We start from the raw sequence: 16,143 nt of genomic DNA, 5'->3' as shown, positions 1-16,143 counted from the left end.
CCCGCCTCTCTCTCTCTCTCTGCATAAAAACAGGATGCTCCTGCAGGACCAGAGGTGGCAGCGAGGGGGCTATGGAACGGTTAGATGCGGTTAGATTTGATAGATAAATGTCAGACGGAAGCAGAACCACTGCTTCTGTGGGTGTGCAGGGTGTATACGACCTGATCTGAACTGCCGTTTGAGCTGACACAGAGGGAAAACATGAATTCAGAGGTAAACCAACTGTTGCTGTATTAAGGTTATCTTTCTTTTTAGCCACACAACCATTTCTTCAAATATATATCTCTATATATAGCTATATAGGTGTATATATAGATAGATATATATTACTATATTATATATTAAGATGCGATGATGTGCGACCATGCAGACACACACGTGGACGCACACAAACACTGCTATTTAAGTAAATGCTGGGTCTTACCTGCAGACTTGGGAGTGAACTTGTCCCTGTTGGCAGCACAGACTGCCAGTAACCTGTAGCCCAGATCCAAGTCAAACCCCTGCTGAGCAGCAACGCGACTCACCACCTGGACGGAAGAGTGGCACATGAGAATGGGCGCTGAATCAAATTTACGTCATCTCATAACGCTGTTGCTGAAAGGAGATGCGCCGAACACTGTCAGATAAAGACAGACGGAGTGAGATTAAGGTGGAGACTGCACCCTCCAGTGAGGATGATCCCTAAACAAGCCTGTTCTGCTCCTAAAATGAACAGTTTGTCTGCTGGCTAAATTTTGCCTTCTTCAATTAACCGAGAAGGTTAAAACAGCAAAACAAAGGGTAAAATATTGCTTCCGTGTTAGATCTTCTGATGACTGATGACCCAGCGATTCCAGAATTAAACTGTTTAGGGAGGAAAGTAAAACAGGACATGGAGGACAGATAAATCATGACTGCTGGGAAGAGCCTGTTGGTTTTTAAATGCCCGTACAAGAACTCTTCTGTTCCCTTTTGACCTGAAAACACACAGTTCAAGAGCCGAGAGTCGACAAGGCAGCCAGGGGGAACGATAAAGCGCTTACAGGGCAGGTTATACAGCTGCTTCCAAGCTGAAAGCGAAGCCATTACATAAATAAACGTTATTTATCTGATGGAAAATAAAAGTCAACAAGGCTAATAAATTGAATTTATCTGAATGTGGATATGACTCAAGATATAAACACCTTCATCCACTCATCTATTCAGCGCAAATAGTGACCATTCTGAAACATAATGAAGTCATGTTATCATGGATTGTGTGTGAACGTGCTGTGGCCTGTGTCAGGCGCAGAGCCAGTGCACACGCGAACATGGATCCAACATGGATTTAACGGTGTTTCGCCTCATAAGCCTTTTCCAGCTTAATCTTTGAGGATGCACATCCAGGCTCTTTCAAAACGAAAACAATAGGTTACTGGGTCATCTATATCCTTATTTGCATATTTCCGTCATGATAAAAGAAGCAGCTTTGTAGTTTAATCTAGTCTACGTAAAAATAAACTTCAAGAGTCGATGAGATCCACAGAAACGAGATGTAGGATTAAAGACGCTGACGAGTCGCTGCCTCTCGACGCGTTTTGCATAATGACAGACAAAACCCGAGCAGACAGCGCAGCACAACTGATCTGTTACGCCATCGTTCGGTGGCTCGGAATCCAAGCGTCCGCCACAGGTTAGAGGACGACCGGGTTAACGCACATCAAATCTCAAAGGAGCAACAACGAAGGCAGCATCCAAGAAACGCTTCCTGTCTCCTGCCACATATAAAGCCACAGAAGAGGGGGACCGCAATCCCGCTGATGGAAACCGCCTCCTGCTGGGAAGGACCTCAGTGGCGGGCTCCTTTGTATAGCCCTTTATCAGCCTTTAAGAGGCTTTTATTGTGATTTGCACATTAATGAGCATTCATCTGTTTGCTCACGCTACCACTTGAGCCGGGGACACGGATCTCTGTCCCACACGGTGATATCCATGGCGGTTGTGGTGACCGTGACCCTTTGTCGGGAGCAGGTGGATACGAACTGTGATATTTGCTGACCGCTGTCCTGTTTTTGTTGTGCGCACAGATTTTAACCTTGAATAAAAGCCTGCTTCCAAATTCTGTGACGTCAGCCTCTTAGTCACTGTTTTTGGTAAAAGTTCCGGACTATGAAGCTAAAAAGCATGTAAACTTTCCTGACTGTCAAACATTTAATTATTGTTTTGCTCACGTCTCCTCAAAAGCACCTGAAATAAATAAAGAAAAAAAACACATCGAAAACCATAATTGGTGTTTTCGTACCGTCAGACATCCCATGAGACTTTGCTCGAAAGGTCGCTGGAAGGCCCGGGGATCTCCACACCAGTCGAGTAGCTCTGTGGCTGCCGAGTGGAAGTTGGCCGGGTTCTGTAAGTGCTGTGCAAACACAGAAAAATCAGATAGCCATTAGAAACAATGGGAAATAAAGAGTATTATTTTTCAAGTACAAGCCAGAAAAACACTGAAACCAAATCGCTCTGCAGCCTTGGCTCTTCCCCCCAAAACGCCTCGATTTAATGTCTTGTGTTTCTGCGGAACCCTGTGAGGACCTCGCCTCCTTCCAGTGCACGCTCACTCGGGGCTCTGCTGCATTGTGGGAAGAAGATCACACCCGTATCAACAATGATGCCAGTGTTTTCAGTTAATCTCTCTTGGCAACACCCAGCCCTCACCCCCGTGACCCGGCGCAGCAACCAAACCTTTCCCCTCCAATCCTCTTCCCCTCATCTCATTGGCTGTTCTCAGAGTGTAACGGAGCTTCGGCACCGCAAGTCCACTGACTGGCTTGGCTCTTCACAAAGAAAACAACCTTGGTCCTGGCAGCTATGTGTGCAGACTCAATATGCGCCGTTGGTGTGTTGTCTAATCTCTTTCAGTCTGTCTGTCTCTCCTGCTTGTTCACTGAGGCCTGAAACAGTCTTTTCTTCCCAGTGTCTGAAGGCTACTCGGGCTGGCAGGACACAATAAGCCATTTTAAAATTGGGCTCCCTTTCTTCGTGGCTCAGAAGGTTAATAGTTCCGAAATGGCGCTGAGCCGCGGTGCGCCCAGTCGCCGAGATTGAGTCCATTTGAAAGTGTTTATTATTCTCATCTGGAGCTGAGACGTTTTGTTTCCTTGAAGAGAAGCTTGAACTATTGTCTTTAGGGCCAGCAGAGGTGAGTGTTTTTTGAAAAAGAATTGGCAGATTTTGGCAGGAGCTCGCGCTGTGGTGTGAGCCGGGCCCGCAGAGGGAGCCTCAGAGAGCCTCCTGTGATATCGCTAGCCTGACCTCCCCATCGTTTTCGATGTGTAGATTAGTCGTTAAAGAGTTAGCCGTGGACTCGGAGACAAGGCAAAAGGGAGTAAGAGGCAGCGAGAGTGAAAGGGAGGAGAAGAGCCTGCTCAAGATGAGTGATATAATCTGGCATTATTGCTACTTGATGGGAGGCACATCAGCCTCCAGCGCTGGAGGAATCAGAACTAACACAGCAGTGGCTGTCTGTCCAAATCTTTACCCACAGCTCTTCCTGCCACGGCGCTCGCCACCGACACTCCCTGACAACCCCCGCCCCCCTCCATCCTCGCCCGACTCTGGTGTGAGGGGGAGGACAGCGGAGTGAAATGGCCCTGCCGAGTTCTGGGAGGAGGATGGGGCTCGTTCTGGTTGTTGTTGTTGCCGTTCAGGGTTGGGTGAGAACAAGAGCAGGGAGGCGGGGAGGGCTAAGCAGCAGCGGTGGCGGCGGGGTGTCAGCAGACAAAGAGCCAGACGTTTGACAGACGGAGTGACTTACCCATTTCCAGGCCAGCCACGGATCAAGCTGTTCCGTTGCCTACCTGGATGCATGAAAACTAGCAGAACGGCAGGCTTTCTGCCAGCAGCTCCCTCTGAACCAAAACAACGCCCCCTGAGCAGAGCTCACAGCTCACTAACTCGACAGCCTTTCAAATCTGCTACGTTTCTTTCATACATCAATCAAAGAGTATATGAACCACATTTATTGAGTCAGATGTGTCGTTTCAGGTTAAGACTTTAGAAAAGAACTGAAGAGACTTTGAGTTCTCTAATTAATTGTCATTTTTGGGCTTCTGAAAGAATTCTGGCATCATGCATGCAAAGAAAAAAGCCAATCGGAGTCATTTCTGGGAACGGGATGGAAGGATTCCCATTTAACCAATCAATGTAAGGCTGGATTGTCACGTCTGCGTCTCTCCGAAAAGTGAAAGAAACATTTAAGCAAAATCACAACAGGGGAGAGCGTGTGAGCATCAGGAGTCAGAAACACAGTGTAAAGTGAGGACAGGAGTGTGGGGGGGGGGTTTGCATGTCTCTTTGAAGTCTCTTCTCGGGTTCGCTGCCAGATTTCACTCTCTCCCTCTCTCCCTCTCTCTCTCTTTCTCTGACCCCGTGCAACATGATCTGTGTGACTGCAGCTAATGGCAAGAAAAACTGATGTCCATATAAGGTTGTGAGCGCAGAAAGGAGTATGGGAAAGGAAGGGAAATGGAGAGTCTTGTTTCTTCGCTTCTAAAATCCATCTTTCACAGCTCTGAACGGGGCTAAAGGATTCTTTATACACACCTGTTTGATGCACTGCAGCCTGTCGTTGGTCTGCTGGATGTGCCGGTCCATTGACGGTAACGTGTTCATCTTGGTGTCTCTACCGGGACGCCATTAAAATGTCTTTACTCTGTAAAACGATAGAAGAAGGAAAGGTCTGTGAGCACGATTCTTTAGCCCATCAGTTGAAAAGGGTTTCAGTTTGGTGATACATGAGCCAATCAGCAATTAAGGCAACTTTTGCTTTTCTTTTTTCGTTCACCGACAGACATTTTTCCGACCAACTCTTAAGAAATCGGGATTAACAGGCACCCCATTCCCCTCACCATCCCAGTATGTTTCTGTGCATCACTGTTGGCCCTCACATTTCCCCACACCAAAGACAAAGTGGGAAACCACAGGTTGGTGTGTGTCAGGGGGGCCTCAAAAAAAGCTGCCCGGCACTGATAAAGGGTCCCTCAAAGATTCCCCGCTGTGACAAACTGAGCGAGAGAAGGAAGCTGATGGAAGCTCAGCCGGAGAGTTCACGCTCAGTCTAGTCTCCTTATCTCTGAAAGAGAACTGAAAGCATGTTCACTTTCTCTGTGTCTTTACGACGCACAAACAGTATGTAAACCCAAAAACTGGAATTACAGGACTTCTACACCGAGATTTAGCTGCTAGGTAAAACTTCAAAGGAACACCTTGAGAATAAGGGTGTGTTACTAATCCTCAGAGCTTAAGCATTAGCAGGCGAGAATTACCTGGAGTGCACTTGCACGGTCTTAAACAATAGATCGTGTTTTGGATATAAAACCGGCATGAGTGAGGGCGGATCATGTGGGCAGGTGGAGGGCTCGTTACAGGTTATGCGGACATGTCGGACTGCCCTAATCACATGTATCGCAGCCAAACCTTTGTGTGGCCTCATTCTGCAGTGCCGTTCCTCTCGGAATCCAGCAGATGTCTCCCTTTCCTGCTGCTAACCAGCTTGTCTTTCACACTCTGCACACAGAGCAAGTGGTCCGCAGAGGGCTCCTTAAACCCTGACAAGTGCTACAAATCCCCTCCAGCAGCCACGCTGCTCCACAGAACGCTAACAGGGCACGCTCCAGCCCAGCGCTGGCCACCTGACCTTGTGGCTATTGATTAACTGTTACTCCTCCAGGTCCTCTTCCTGCTGTCCCAACACACTTGCTGATAAGAGGGGTCAGATATGTACCAACAGTCATTTTCCCCTTGTATCTCTTGTGCTTACATAATGTCTCACCCACAACTCCTCAAGAGAAAGAAAACCTGAATATGAAAATGGGGCCGGCCCCTCGGGTGGTGATCCGTAGAAGGAGTCGTAACAAAAGGAAATCAATCTTGACTGACCACCCTGAAGACCACACCCCCTGCTGGGAGAAAATGTGTTGCATAACCACCAATGCTTCATTGGGAAGCATGGCAGTATCCCCCCCTCCTCCTCCCTCTGCTCCCTTTCCTGACCCTTCCTCTTCAACATCAAAATAACACATTTGTCTGCCAGATCTCTACCAGAAGGAGACCTACCAGGCTAACAATGCTGATTGCAGCTGCAGCGTGACGAATGGCGTTGTGTTGCTTTCCCCACTACGGTATTTGTTTTCCGATTAAGACTCTGTAGCGCTGACTTAATCTTTGCAGAATCGTCTCCTCTGAACATCGTAATCAGCAGCAGTAAACACTGCTTACGAGAGTGGAAATGCAAAAGATTGTACATCTGATTATCCTGTGCATATTTCAACCTCCATTTAAACAGCGACCTGCTATGAAACCAAGTCATAAAACCACAATTAATGACACCACACTGGAAGAAATTTTCCATTTTGGTTATGTCACTGTCTGGGGTAGAAAGCACACACACACACTTGCTCTTCTTACAAAGCGGCAAAAACCCTTCAAAGTAACCCTAGCCGGAGGAAGTGGGGCAAGAAATAAGTGTTCAGAAACAAAAGCAGAGTATAATGAAAACCACTGAAGTATGGAGCAGCGTGGAAAGGCAAGAGAGGAAAGTGTTGAAATTATCTCTTCATTATCTGCAGCCACACACACACACACACACACACACACAGAATCACTCACAGCATGAGCGAGTCCTCCTCTCAGACAAATGACTGCCACCTTAGTGGAGTGCAGCCTTCTTCGTGGAGGTGAGCAGACAGGGATACACATCTCACACTCCTCTATGCTGCTGCGTGATTCTCTGTGATGCAGCAGAAGAATAACACTTTGGATTCATGCCATTGCACTGTAATAAAATAGGAAGGGGGTTTGTAAAGAAGTTTGGATGGATTTTGATTTAACTACCGGTAATTAGACAACAAGTATCTGCTCTGCTTACTGGACGCAGCGGGGGAATTTCTTTCCTCTCTCTCCATCTTCAGTCACAACCACCCCTTTTTATTCTCTCGCTCTTTGCTCTCCCTTTCTGCAGCCCTCGGACATCATTAGAGCCACACAGCATGCGACTCCTTCCCACCACCTTCCATTTTCAGTTCGATCATTTTCCTCTTCCTGTCCCTCATATCCCATCCCTCCTGCCACTCTTCACCCTCCCTCCCTCCCTCCCTCTCCCTCCCTCCCTCCCCTGCTCCTTCCTGGGGCCCTGCACAGGAGGTGCCATAACAGAAGGTGGAATAGATTCATTTGCTCTAATGTGGTTTGGGCTGCAGCGTGACACGGCGCAGAGCGACACTTTCTCCCGGCGCACTGAGAGCTCCTCGCACTCTGCCTGCACTTCATGTGTTTTCAAACAGGCCAATCAACACCACTCAGCTCGGCTCGCCTCCCTTTCTTCCTCTCCCTGCCTCCCACCATCACGCTCTGTAAAAAGCCACCAGCCTTCCCTCCACCCCGGCAGCCCTTTTTCCCCCTGCTTTTGCTGCCTTTATTCGCTCCACTCTCCCATTTATGCAAGCCCTCTCCCAATATCACCTGCCTTTCTATCCTCTTCTCCTATATGCATTATTTTGTTCATCTTCTCCACGTCTCTGAGGCCAGATATTGATCACATCAAAAACTTCCAGCTCTGATAAAACTCAACCCGCGATGGTCTCGTAAAAAAGAAAAAAACTCGTCCCACAGGTGAAATAAAAATAAATGCTAAATGTTGGTGTTTGTTTGTATTCCATTTTAATGTGACAACCACAGAAGCACTGGGCAGCTATGTGACACCCAACACTGCAATGCTAACAGCTGAGATGTGAGGATACGTGAGCCGCATCGCTGCCGTCTATAAATATGGAGCTTCAGCTGGCCAGTATGGCAGGTATGTGCTACCAGATATCTACAGGAGCGTCAAATCATTTCACCACTCAGTTTGAGGCACCACGTGCATTAAACAGGAACAGTGCAGCCCTGTCCTCCCCTCAGCCTCATTTATGTTCCAAGTTTACACCAAGCAGTAGAATTCAGGAAAACACGACAGTCAACGACGCTAACTGTCACACCTTCCAACGATGGAGTTAATTTACCAGCCCGCTAGATGCCCGATGCCAACATCCGCGCCGAGACATCCAGGAAAAACACGAGCATGCCGGTAACATCCCGAGACGTGAATAAAATTGCATTTCATGCGTCCCAGCCACCCATTAAAATGTGAAAATTGTGAATCGTGGCCACGTTTCAAAAACCTCAACGGCGGCCTCGCGCCGCCGGGCTCAACACGCACCTGCAGCGGCGGAGGCGTGCGTGTGTACTTAAGCATACCAAGGACGACAGAACACAAGCGCGCACACATGACCGCGGTGCTGAAACTCTGAGTATTGCCAGGCATCGACGCAGGTCGGGGGTGTGTGGTTGTTGCTGCCTGCTTTTGTGTTTAAAAAAAAGTCTCTAAATAAACATTTACACTGTCAATGCGTCGACCGGTCTAGTAGCTGATGATTGATGCTGATTTCATTTCGGTTCCACCTCAAATTTCCCAGATCCAGCCTGTTAATGGATTCGCACCAAAGTGTGAGGGGTTGTTCCTTTCCATCATATCTCCCTCCCCATTAATTCACCCACGCTCACTCAGCCATTCCACACTTTATGCCCAAACTTTTCTCTCAAACCCTCACCAACTTGGCGTGCAGATATTACAGGCGTGATGTAACTTTACACCAAGAATGACGCAGTTTTATAGCTCTGCCGTTCAATGTGGATGTGAAATTGCTCGCGACCAAAAGTAAATATTGCCAGTGTAGCGCCATCGTTGTGTGACAATATATTTGTACAAGATAATATTCTCTAAGCGGTTTCTTCGTTTAGAGAAGCGTTTGTGTGCGCCCACATGTAACTGCGTGGTCTTCACAGGGGAAGGGTCGGCTATCTCGCCATCAGATACGAAATCAGGTCATCTGTGAGCTTTGGTGTCACATGATGAATGAATTACTCCCTATTCCACAGAGCGTTCCAGTTGCCCAGGCCTATAAATACCAGCTGGGTATGATTGTATATCTGACTGCCTCATATGATTTTCCACAGCCGCAAAAGCTAGATTTCTATCTTGTCATGCAAGATGGAGCAAACACAAGGCCGATGTGTAACCTTTAACACCGCCTGGAACACTAAGCCCTTTGAGTGAACCAGTCCTGTAAGCTTTATTAAGTGTAATAACAGCGGACTAGTACATTTATGAGACAAATATCGGAGATGGGGTCGCGGGAGAGGGATAAAAGTGGAGATGAGAAGATAGAGAAGAGCTGGTGAGAGGGTAAAGAGGGGGGGAACACAGGGAGGAGGAGCAGAGTGATTGACAGTTCAGCCTGGCCGGCTTGTGTAAAGCTAACCTTGCGGGCCTGACTCCAGCGGAGCTGTTAGCTCACACACGGCCCCCTGCCACTGCCGAATGAGTAAACTGACAAATTCCATGTCTTCTGGTTTCAGCGGTGGCAAACTGCTGACCCAAATGCAATTAAACAACACACCGATGTACGGTAGCACATGAATGTAAATCTGAGAGCAGCGGACACTGCCTGTGCGTGTGCATGTGTGTGTGTGTGTGTGTGTGTGTGTGTGTGTGTGTGTGTGTGTGTGCACCAAAGAAAACAGGGAGACGGGGGCACGGAGTGAGACAAAGAGTGAGGGTGATTCAATCTGCTCACTAAGCCATGAAATGGTATTGGTGTCATTAGGGAGAGCAAAAATATATCTGTGCCAGGCTGCCCTCGACTCCCCTCGTCTTTGATACTCTTATACAGTCCTTGCTAAAAAAGAACCGCAGCCGGGCTTTTTCAGCACTCAGTGGAGCAAAATGTCTAAAAGCACCTGTAGAGTAGCTCTGGGTTCTGGGGTACGAGGCCACGGATACGGCATAAAATAGAGTTAGAGTCTAAGTTAGAGTCCTTCTACACATCCTGTGAAAGGACTCCACAAATAGGTTATGGTGGGGATTTGATGCAACAACCCTTGCGAAACAATTAACACAGCTTTGGCTTTGGAGGATTTTTTTAAAAAGATAAAAATTGCACAAACAACCGCGCATGAGGGCACCCACTCGGTGGAGAAATTCAGTGGATGGCTGATAGCTCAGGAAAAACAGGCATTCACCAAGAGGTGAACAGGAGAGTCCTGCTCGCTTGGTTTTTGGTGGGTACTGTTTCTGAAATGTTAAACACAGTCTGTGTTATCGCCGCCACAATTTTTTAGTGGCGCAGACAAATGTTGAAGGACACCAGTACAAACCTGTTGTGAGCTAACCCCCCCCAACATGAGGAGTTTCCTAACTAGAGGCCCAACAAATACAAATAATGTCTGGAGCTTTTCACAGGCGCTGAAAAGCTTTGACTGTTGGGTTTTTTTGGGAGACACAGCGAGACCTTCTGACACATAGAGTAGAATGGTGCACTTATTTGTATCGCTCGGCGCGCGGCTGTGTGAATTTGCAACGATATCGGAGCGAGGCCACGAGTCACGGAGGGCACAAAAGATCTGCTGGCTGCTAAAAAGGAAAACCTGGCTAATGGTGTATACGGAGCGAGCGGTATCCATCACAGAGGGGACGGACTGCACAGCTACTACCTGTGCAAAAAAGCCGCATTGAAATGCTGTGCTCCGATGCAGCTTTCAAATAAACTCTTTCAGCACGCAACAAAGAACCATCCTAGACCACGTGTGGTTATTTGTGATGATCTGACGCACGCGCGCGTGCTAACATATCAGCTTATCTTCACGCTAAAAAAACGATGTTTGACATAGACGACGCACAGAAACGCACGCCGTCACACCTCAAAGGCTTTAAAGGGTAAACAAGTATTCCGATATCCTCCTTCTCCAAGATGCTTGGCTTGTGAAATTCAGGTGTGTGAGGAGGGAAGGGGGGAAGGGATGAGGAAATGGACGAGCGAGGGAGAGAGGAAAACGCTCAGAAGACGTATTACACGTAGCAGGATGCTGGGAGAGACATGCACGGAGAGATAGGAGGAAATGGCTGCAGAGCGGGGAGAGGAATGGCAAGAGGTCATCCCTGGGTAATTTGTTTTGGTCCTCTCAGAGCACAGACACACAGGGAGCAGGTAAACCAATTACAGTGTGACATGAATCACTAAGACCTACAGGCGGCCACGCAGCTGGCGAGCCAGCCAGCGCAGCCTAACAGCCGACCAGGCACATGTTGTCTTTTCCCTAAATACTGGTCAGTCGCTAACCGCGCTCATCGCTCTTCCCTCCACTGTGATTACACATCTGGAGGTTAGCAATGACTGAAAGACAGCGACTTAATTCCTTCCATCGCGCCGCGGATTCGGCGCTGAAGGATCCCGCGGCGCTGGAAGAGTTGTTACCATCTTAAGCGTATCAATCCCGAGACAAAAAAGGGAGTATTAATGACTTCTACGCCGGCGTCATCTGTGATAGATGTAAGCGCAGCGCGTTTGAAGTGGAACGATAATGATAGGGGCTCTTTGTGGAAGCCCGCAGATGGATCTGGGATCCCTGTGGATGTCAAAGCCAAGTCAAACACTCCAGGGAAAGGGTTAGGAGTATTTACATGACAAAGACTGAGGCAATTACTTTAATTTCCTTAATCACCCGATGGCTGTCAGAACGATGTCACGTCAGGCCTCAGTCGCGCTCGAGCCACCGGCGATGTAGCGGAGAGGTAGCAGACAACTCGTAAATAAACAATCGCATTGGTCTTTTCCTCAGCGACAGCTCAGATCCTGGAGTTGATGCTGAACTGACGGGAGCGTCGAGGAAATCCACGCAGACAATGGCGCTCACGAGCAGAGAGAGGGACCGGACTGGGTGAGATGTCGCCCCGCGTCCTCGGTGCGGTTCGTAGATTCAGTAGAAGTCGATATATGATAACGGGCCGCCTCGGCGTGTTGCTTCCAGTCTCGGGCGGAGATTAATGAAGGCGATAGGAGGCCGGTTGTTGACCACCTTTGGGCCAGCGTGTTTACCAAAGCGCCGTGTCCGTTAATGTTATCTCAGCCGGCGACAGCTCTTTCCCCGACTGTGCATCAGCCTGCGTCCACGCCAACAGCCGCAGCGCCAGCGCCAGCGCCAGCGCCAGCGCCAGCGGGGCTGCAGGGAGGCACTGCTGGACCAGACTCCCTCAGATGTTAAATCTACCATCTTGCTGCCCCTTGAAATTAATAAGGGCCTCTGAACTCATCTCTGAAAGCCACTAACTGGCCATTTGCGCCGTCTGGCTCCACGGGAAAAGACACTCCCTGCCTCCTCTTGTGAACCCTTTGCTCCCTTTCCCCATTTTTTTCCCTCTCCTCCTCTCCACCCCCCCCCACCCCCCCACACTGCTATTGTCTTTTCTTCCATCTTAATTCTCTTCATCTCTCACTGCTCTCTTTCCACCAACCAGCCCCTTCCCCTCCTCTCCCCTCCTCCTCCCTCCCTACCTCCCTCCTCCACTTCTTTTTTTCACTCTCCATTCCTCTGGCCCTAAAACCAGCCCCTCGGCCGCCCGTTTGCGCTCACTTAGATGGCTGTTACCATGACAACCCTGTTCTTTCAGCTCTTGCAAAATAATGAAGACAATGTGTTTTCCATTTAGATGAGTTTTCTGGCGCAGCAGGGAGATATGGAGTGTCCATCTTGCCTCCTCTTTCACTGCGGAGGAAATGTAATAAAAAAGGGGTTTCTAACCTCTCTCTCTCTCACACACACACACACATGCGCACACACACACACACACACACACACACACACACACACACACACACACAGGTTAGGGTGCTGTTTAAGAAAGAAGCTTGATGTTTTAACCATAGCTGGCAGACTACTAGCAAAGGTTATCAAAACATTTGTAGTATTTTTTGGTGTTCCAAAATACATTCACAAATGTAAAAATAGATAAATAACATTGATTGACACGCGGAGACAAGACTTTGACGATTTAAAAATAAAACCGTGAAACAACTTCTCCACGATCAATTCTGCCGGACCCTGTCAAAATGACAAACTGCGAACATTTCGCGAACTATTTGGCGTTTTTTTTCTTCTCCTGTCAATTATGATTTTGCAGCACGACGACTAAACGCCACGACAGCTGAAACCAGCATTCCCCCTCTTGCTGTTGCACATTTATTAACTCGTCGTGGCACACAGCGAGAACGACGACGCGGCCACTTGTTACGGGCGGAAAAGTAAATTTGCGCTGCTGTGAAAGGTAATTCACTCACAACTTCCCGGCACATTTACCTCAGGGATTTCACGAATGAGCAAGCCCTGTTTTATTGCTCTACTTTTGACAGCTGTTGATATAAAAAGCCTCGGTGTGAATAAGAATTAACGCTACATTCACAATTAGAGGGAGTGGTAGAGATTCCCAAATCCCTGAATCTCTTCTGACACGCACACATATATGAAATACACACGCTGCACCAGAGAAATGGAACAGGGAGCAGTACAATAAGTGTTTACAGTGGAAATAGTGAGTCTGGGACATTTTTTTGCGTCTCTTTTCCAGTGTTTATGGAGAGCGGTGAGGAACAACACTTCCTGAGAGGAAAGCCAGCTTTCCAAGCTTGAACCCTCTTCCAAGCCCCACAGACGGCAAATACTCTGTCTCCAATTTAGTTTTTCCAGCGAGTGCCATGTAATACACGAGTGTAGAGAAACTGGTATGCGTGTGAAAGGGGGTGTGTTTTAGATAAAGCACGCACGCACGGCAGAGAAGGCCGAGTGCTCGCCGACGAATCAGCCAGAAAATTTGACCGTTTTGAATTCCAGTGGCGACCAAGGACTTCTTGTGTTCACTGCTTGTTGGAGACCTTTTACCGAGAAGAAACCGCAGCTAGAAGATGACACAAAGAGGGTCAAGCCCCATATAAAATCCACTCCAACGACTTCCTCTTACTCCCATGTGGAGCTCGCTCTGCGAGGCCTGTTAACACTGTTGAGAGGAGAGATCCAAAAAGGAAAAGAGGGTGGAGACGTTCCCACTTACAATACCCTCCACTTTCTTGCAATTCCAAGCAGATCGGACTGTCAACAACAAAGATGTGTCATCAGGAAAAAGGCAGTCATGTTCTCAACAATAACCACCCCTTATAGCCTTTTGATTCGTGTAACGCACCGTTTACACATGCAGAACAGGATTTCTTGGGATTAGATTAGGAGATTCTCAATATACGCTAAGTTGCACATGCAGCACGGAGCCGGGGTGGTTCTGCAGAATCTCAGGCAGGTTTTCAGATGCTGCAGATACAGCTGGAATCAGGTAAAACTGAGGTATTTGAATTATCACAATTTCTATGAGATGTCTGCCCCAGGAACTTGTCGGAATCTTTCCTTCTGTGTACGTGCAAAGCTAACACATTAGCATTTACAGTTAAATGCAATCAACTGTTTCCTAAACTTAAGCAACCTCTTTGGTCCTTCTGACATCAAATGGGATTTATTTTACCTCTACCTCATCCTATGTGTGCATGTTTTAAACCTAATCATTAGTGTCATTACATCACTTAATACCTTCTGCTGCTGCCTGCTGCAAGATAAACTTCCCCTGATCCTCAAAGGGCAAGCCGTCAGCGATGCATGTGCAAACGCACAGGAAAACACAATCTGCTGGCTGAGCATTATATATTTGCAGGTGTACCCACTAATGTTGAGCCCACTGATGAGCCGGCCCGCCGTATGGGCTGTTTTAAAGTGCTCTGGTGGTGCAGTCGCTTCCCACATGCGTCTCTATTTGATGCTCAACATGTGGTGGCAAAACAGCCTCTGTGCTTCAGGCGCCCTCATCTTCTTAAGACACTCCTGTCAGAAATCGTGATGACACAGCGTGGACTGTGACCGTCGCAGCTATACGCTTACACATGCGTGGGCCTCCTGAGGGTTTGGGGTTTTTTTTCTCGTCCATGCGTGTTTAAAATGTCCGCCTTTCACTGTAATACAATTATCCTCTGGCACCTGCAGAGTGCAGCGGCGGCCCCTGAACGCACTCAGACACACATGCGGCGACAAATCCTGACAGATCAAAACACCACACTCCTTCAAATCCAGTGAAAAGCCTGTTTACTGATGATCCGGTTTGAAGACAACAGGCGGCTGCACTGAAGGAGTGGGGAGAGAAAAAAGAGAGGTGATAGGTGAAGGCAGCTGAGGCGATCCGGGGGACGCAGGCTGCAGGGGCTGGTTTTATTATCAGCCACTGTAATGGATCTAGGTGGGATAATTGGCCTCCTAAGCTCAATGCACAGCATGCATTTTTAATGAGCCCACACTGTTGCACATTTAATATAGAGGCACGATACCGCACATGATAAGGAAGTGTTGTGAAATGCAAATCTTACAGAAGAGACAGGAGCATTTTACGTTGCTTTGATTTGGACTGTGTTGTCAGGCTTTGCTGCTATTATGTGTCTAATTTCACCCAATCAGAGGGATAAATTTGTGTGTAGCACTATCAAAAGGACTTTTTGGTTTAAAAAAGAGTCTAAGACAGACTGTTGAAATAGTATGTTAGGCAGGATCAAACAGGTGAAATCTATTAAATTGGTATTCATTTTTAAAAATTATTGCAAAATCTAAAAAACTAATTGATGACTTTCAACCAGGGACACGACAGATGATGAAAGAAAACAATAGAAAAGGTCAAATTTAGCCGGTACGCTACGCAGACACAATCACACAGCAGCTCCAGTCAGGTGTTGTGACCTGATGAAGCACCTTGTGATGTTCTTAGTGGCTTTAAAGCAACCAAACGAGGTGGCCTCGGCATTACAGCAGTCTCAGCAGGGCATTAGTGGGCCGCACTGACCGGGGAGCTCAGAGGCTGGTGGCAGGGGGCAGAACGAACCGAGGATAAGTGAATTAAGAAAACTTAAATCGTGTTTAGCCTCAGCTGAGATCCACTCTCCTCAATGGAGAGCATGATGTCTGATGGTAATAGCATTAACATCTGGGGAAGTGATGTCGGGCGGTCGGTAAACTGCCACCAGCGGTCAGGAAGGGCCTGCTCACAACAGACGGCTGCTCTTGGAACAAAAACACGGTGAGCAAGAAGGGGAGGAGATTAAAGAGGGGTGACAGGAGGGATAAAGAGAGGACAGGAGGCAGAGAGGAGAGGTGGCAGGTGGAGGGAGGTTGATTAATGACAGCCCCTTTTGTTTCGCTCCCTCACTCACTCGCTCACTTCCCCCCGCTGTCCTACAG

General features: G+C 48.0%; 1 protein-coding gene across 3 annotated transcripts in view; it reads right to left on the bottom strand.

The window, feature by feature from the left end:
- The window catches only part of zmiz1a (zinc finger, MIZ-type containing 1a), a 72,435-nt gene that overhangs the window by 18,453 nt on the left and 37,839 nt on the right, over positions 1 to 16,143 (bottom strand). For all 3 annotated transcript variants that reach the window (XM_057046595.1, XM_057046597.1, XM_057046596.1), the window contains exons 4-6: positions 4,561 to 4,669; positions 2,264 to 2,377; positions 425 to 530 (exon numbers count right to left, since the gene is read on the bottom strand). In XM_057046595.1, the coding sequence (XP_056902575.1) occupies positions 425 to 530; positions 2,264 to 2,377; positions 4,561 to 4,629 (289 nt within the window). In that variant the 5' untranslated portion in view covers positions 4,630 to 4,669. The remainder of the gene's footprint in view (positions 1 to 424; positions 531 to 2,263; positions 2,378 to 4,560; positions 4,670 to 16,143) is intronic.

This window comes from Takifugu flavidus, chromosome 11 (genome assembly GCF_003711565.1).
Source record: "Takifugu flavidus isolate HTHZ2018 chromosome 11, ASM371156v2, whole genome shotgun sequence".
Taxonomy (NCBI): Eukaryota; Metazoa; Chordata; class Actinopteri; order Tetraodontiformes; family Tetraodontidae; genus Takifugu; species Takifugu flavidus.
Note: the sequence above shows the minus strand (reverse complement) of the source record. Positions and strands in the feature narration are given on the sequence as shown.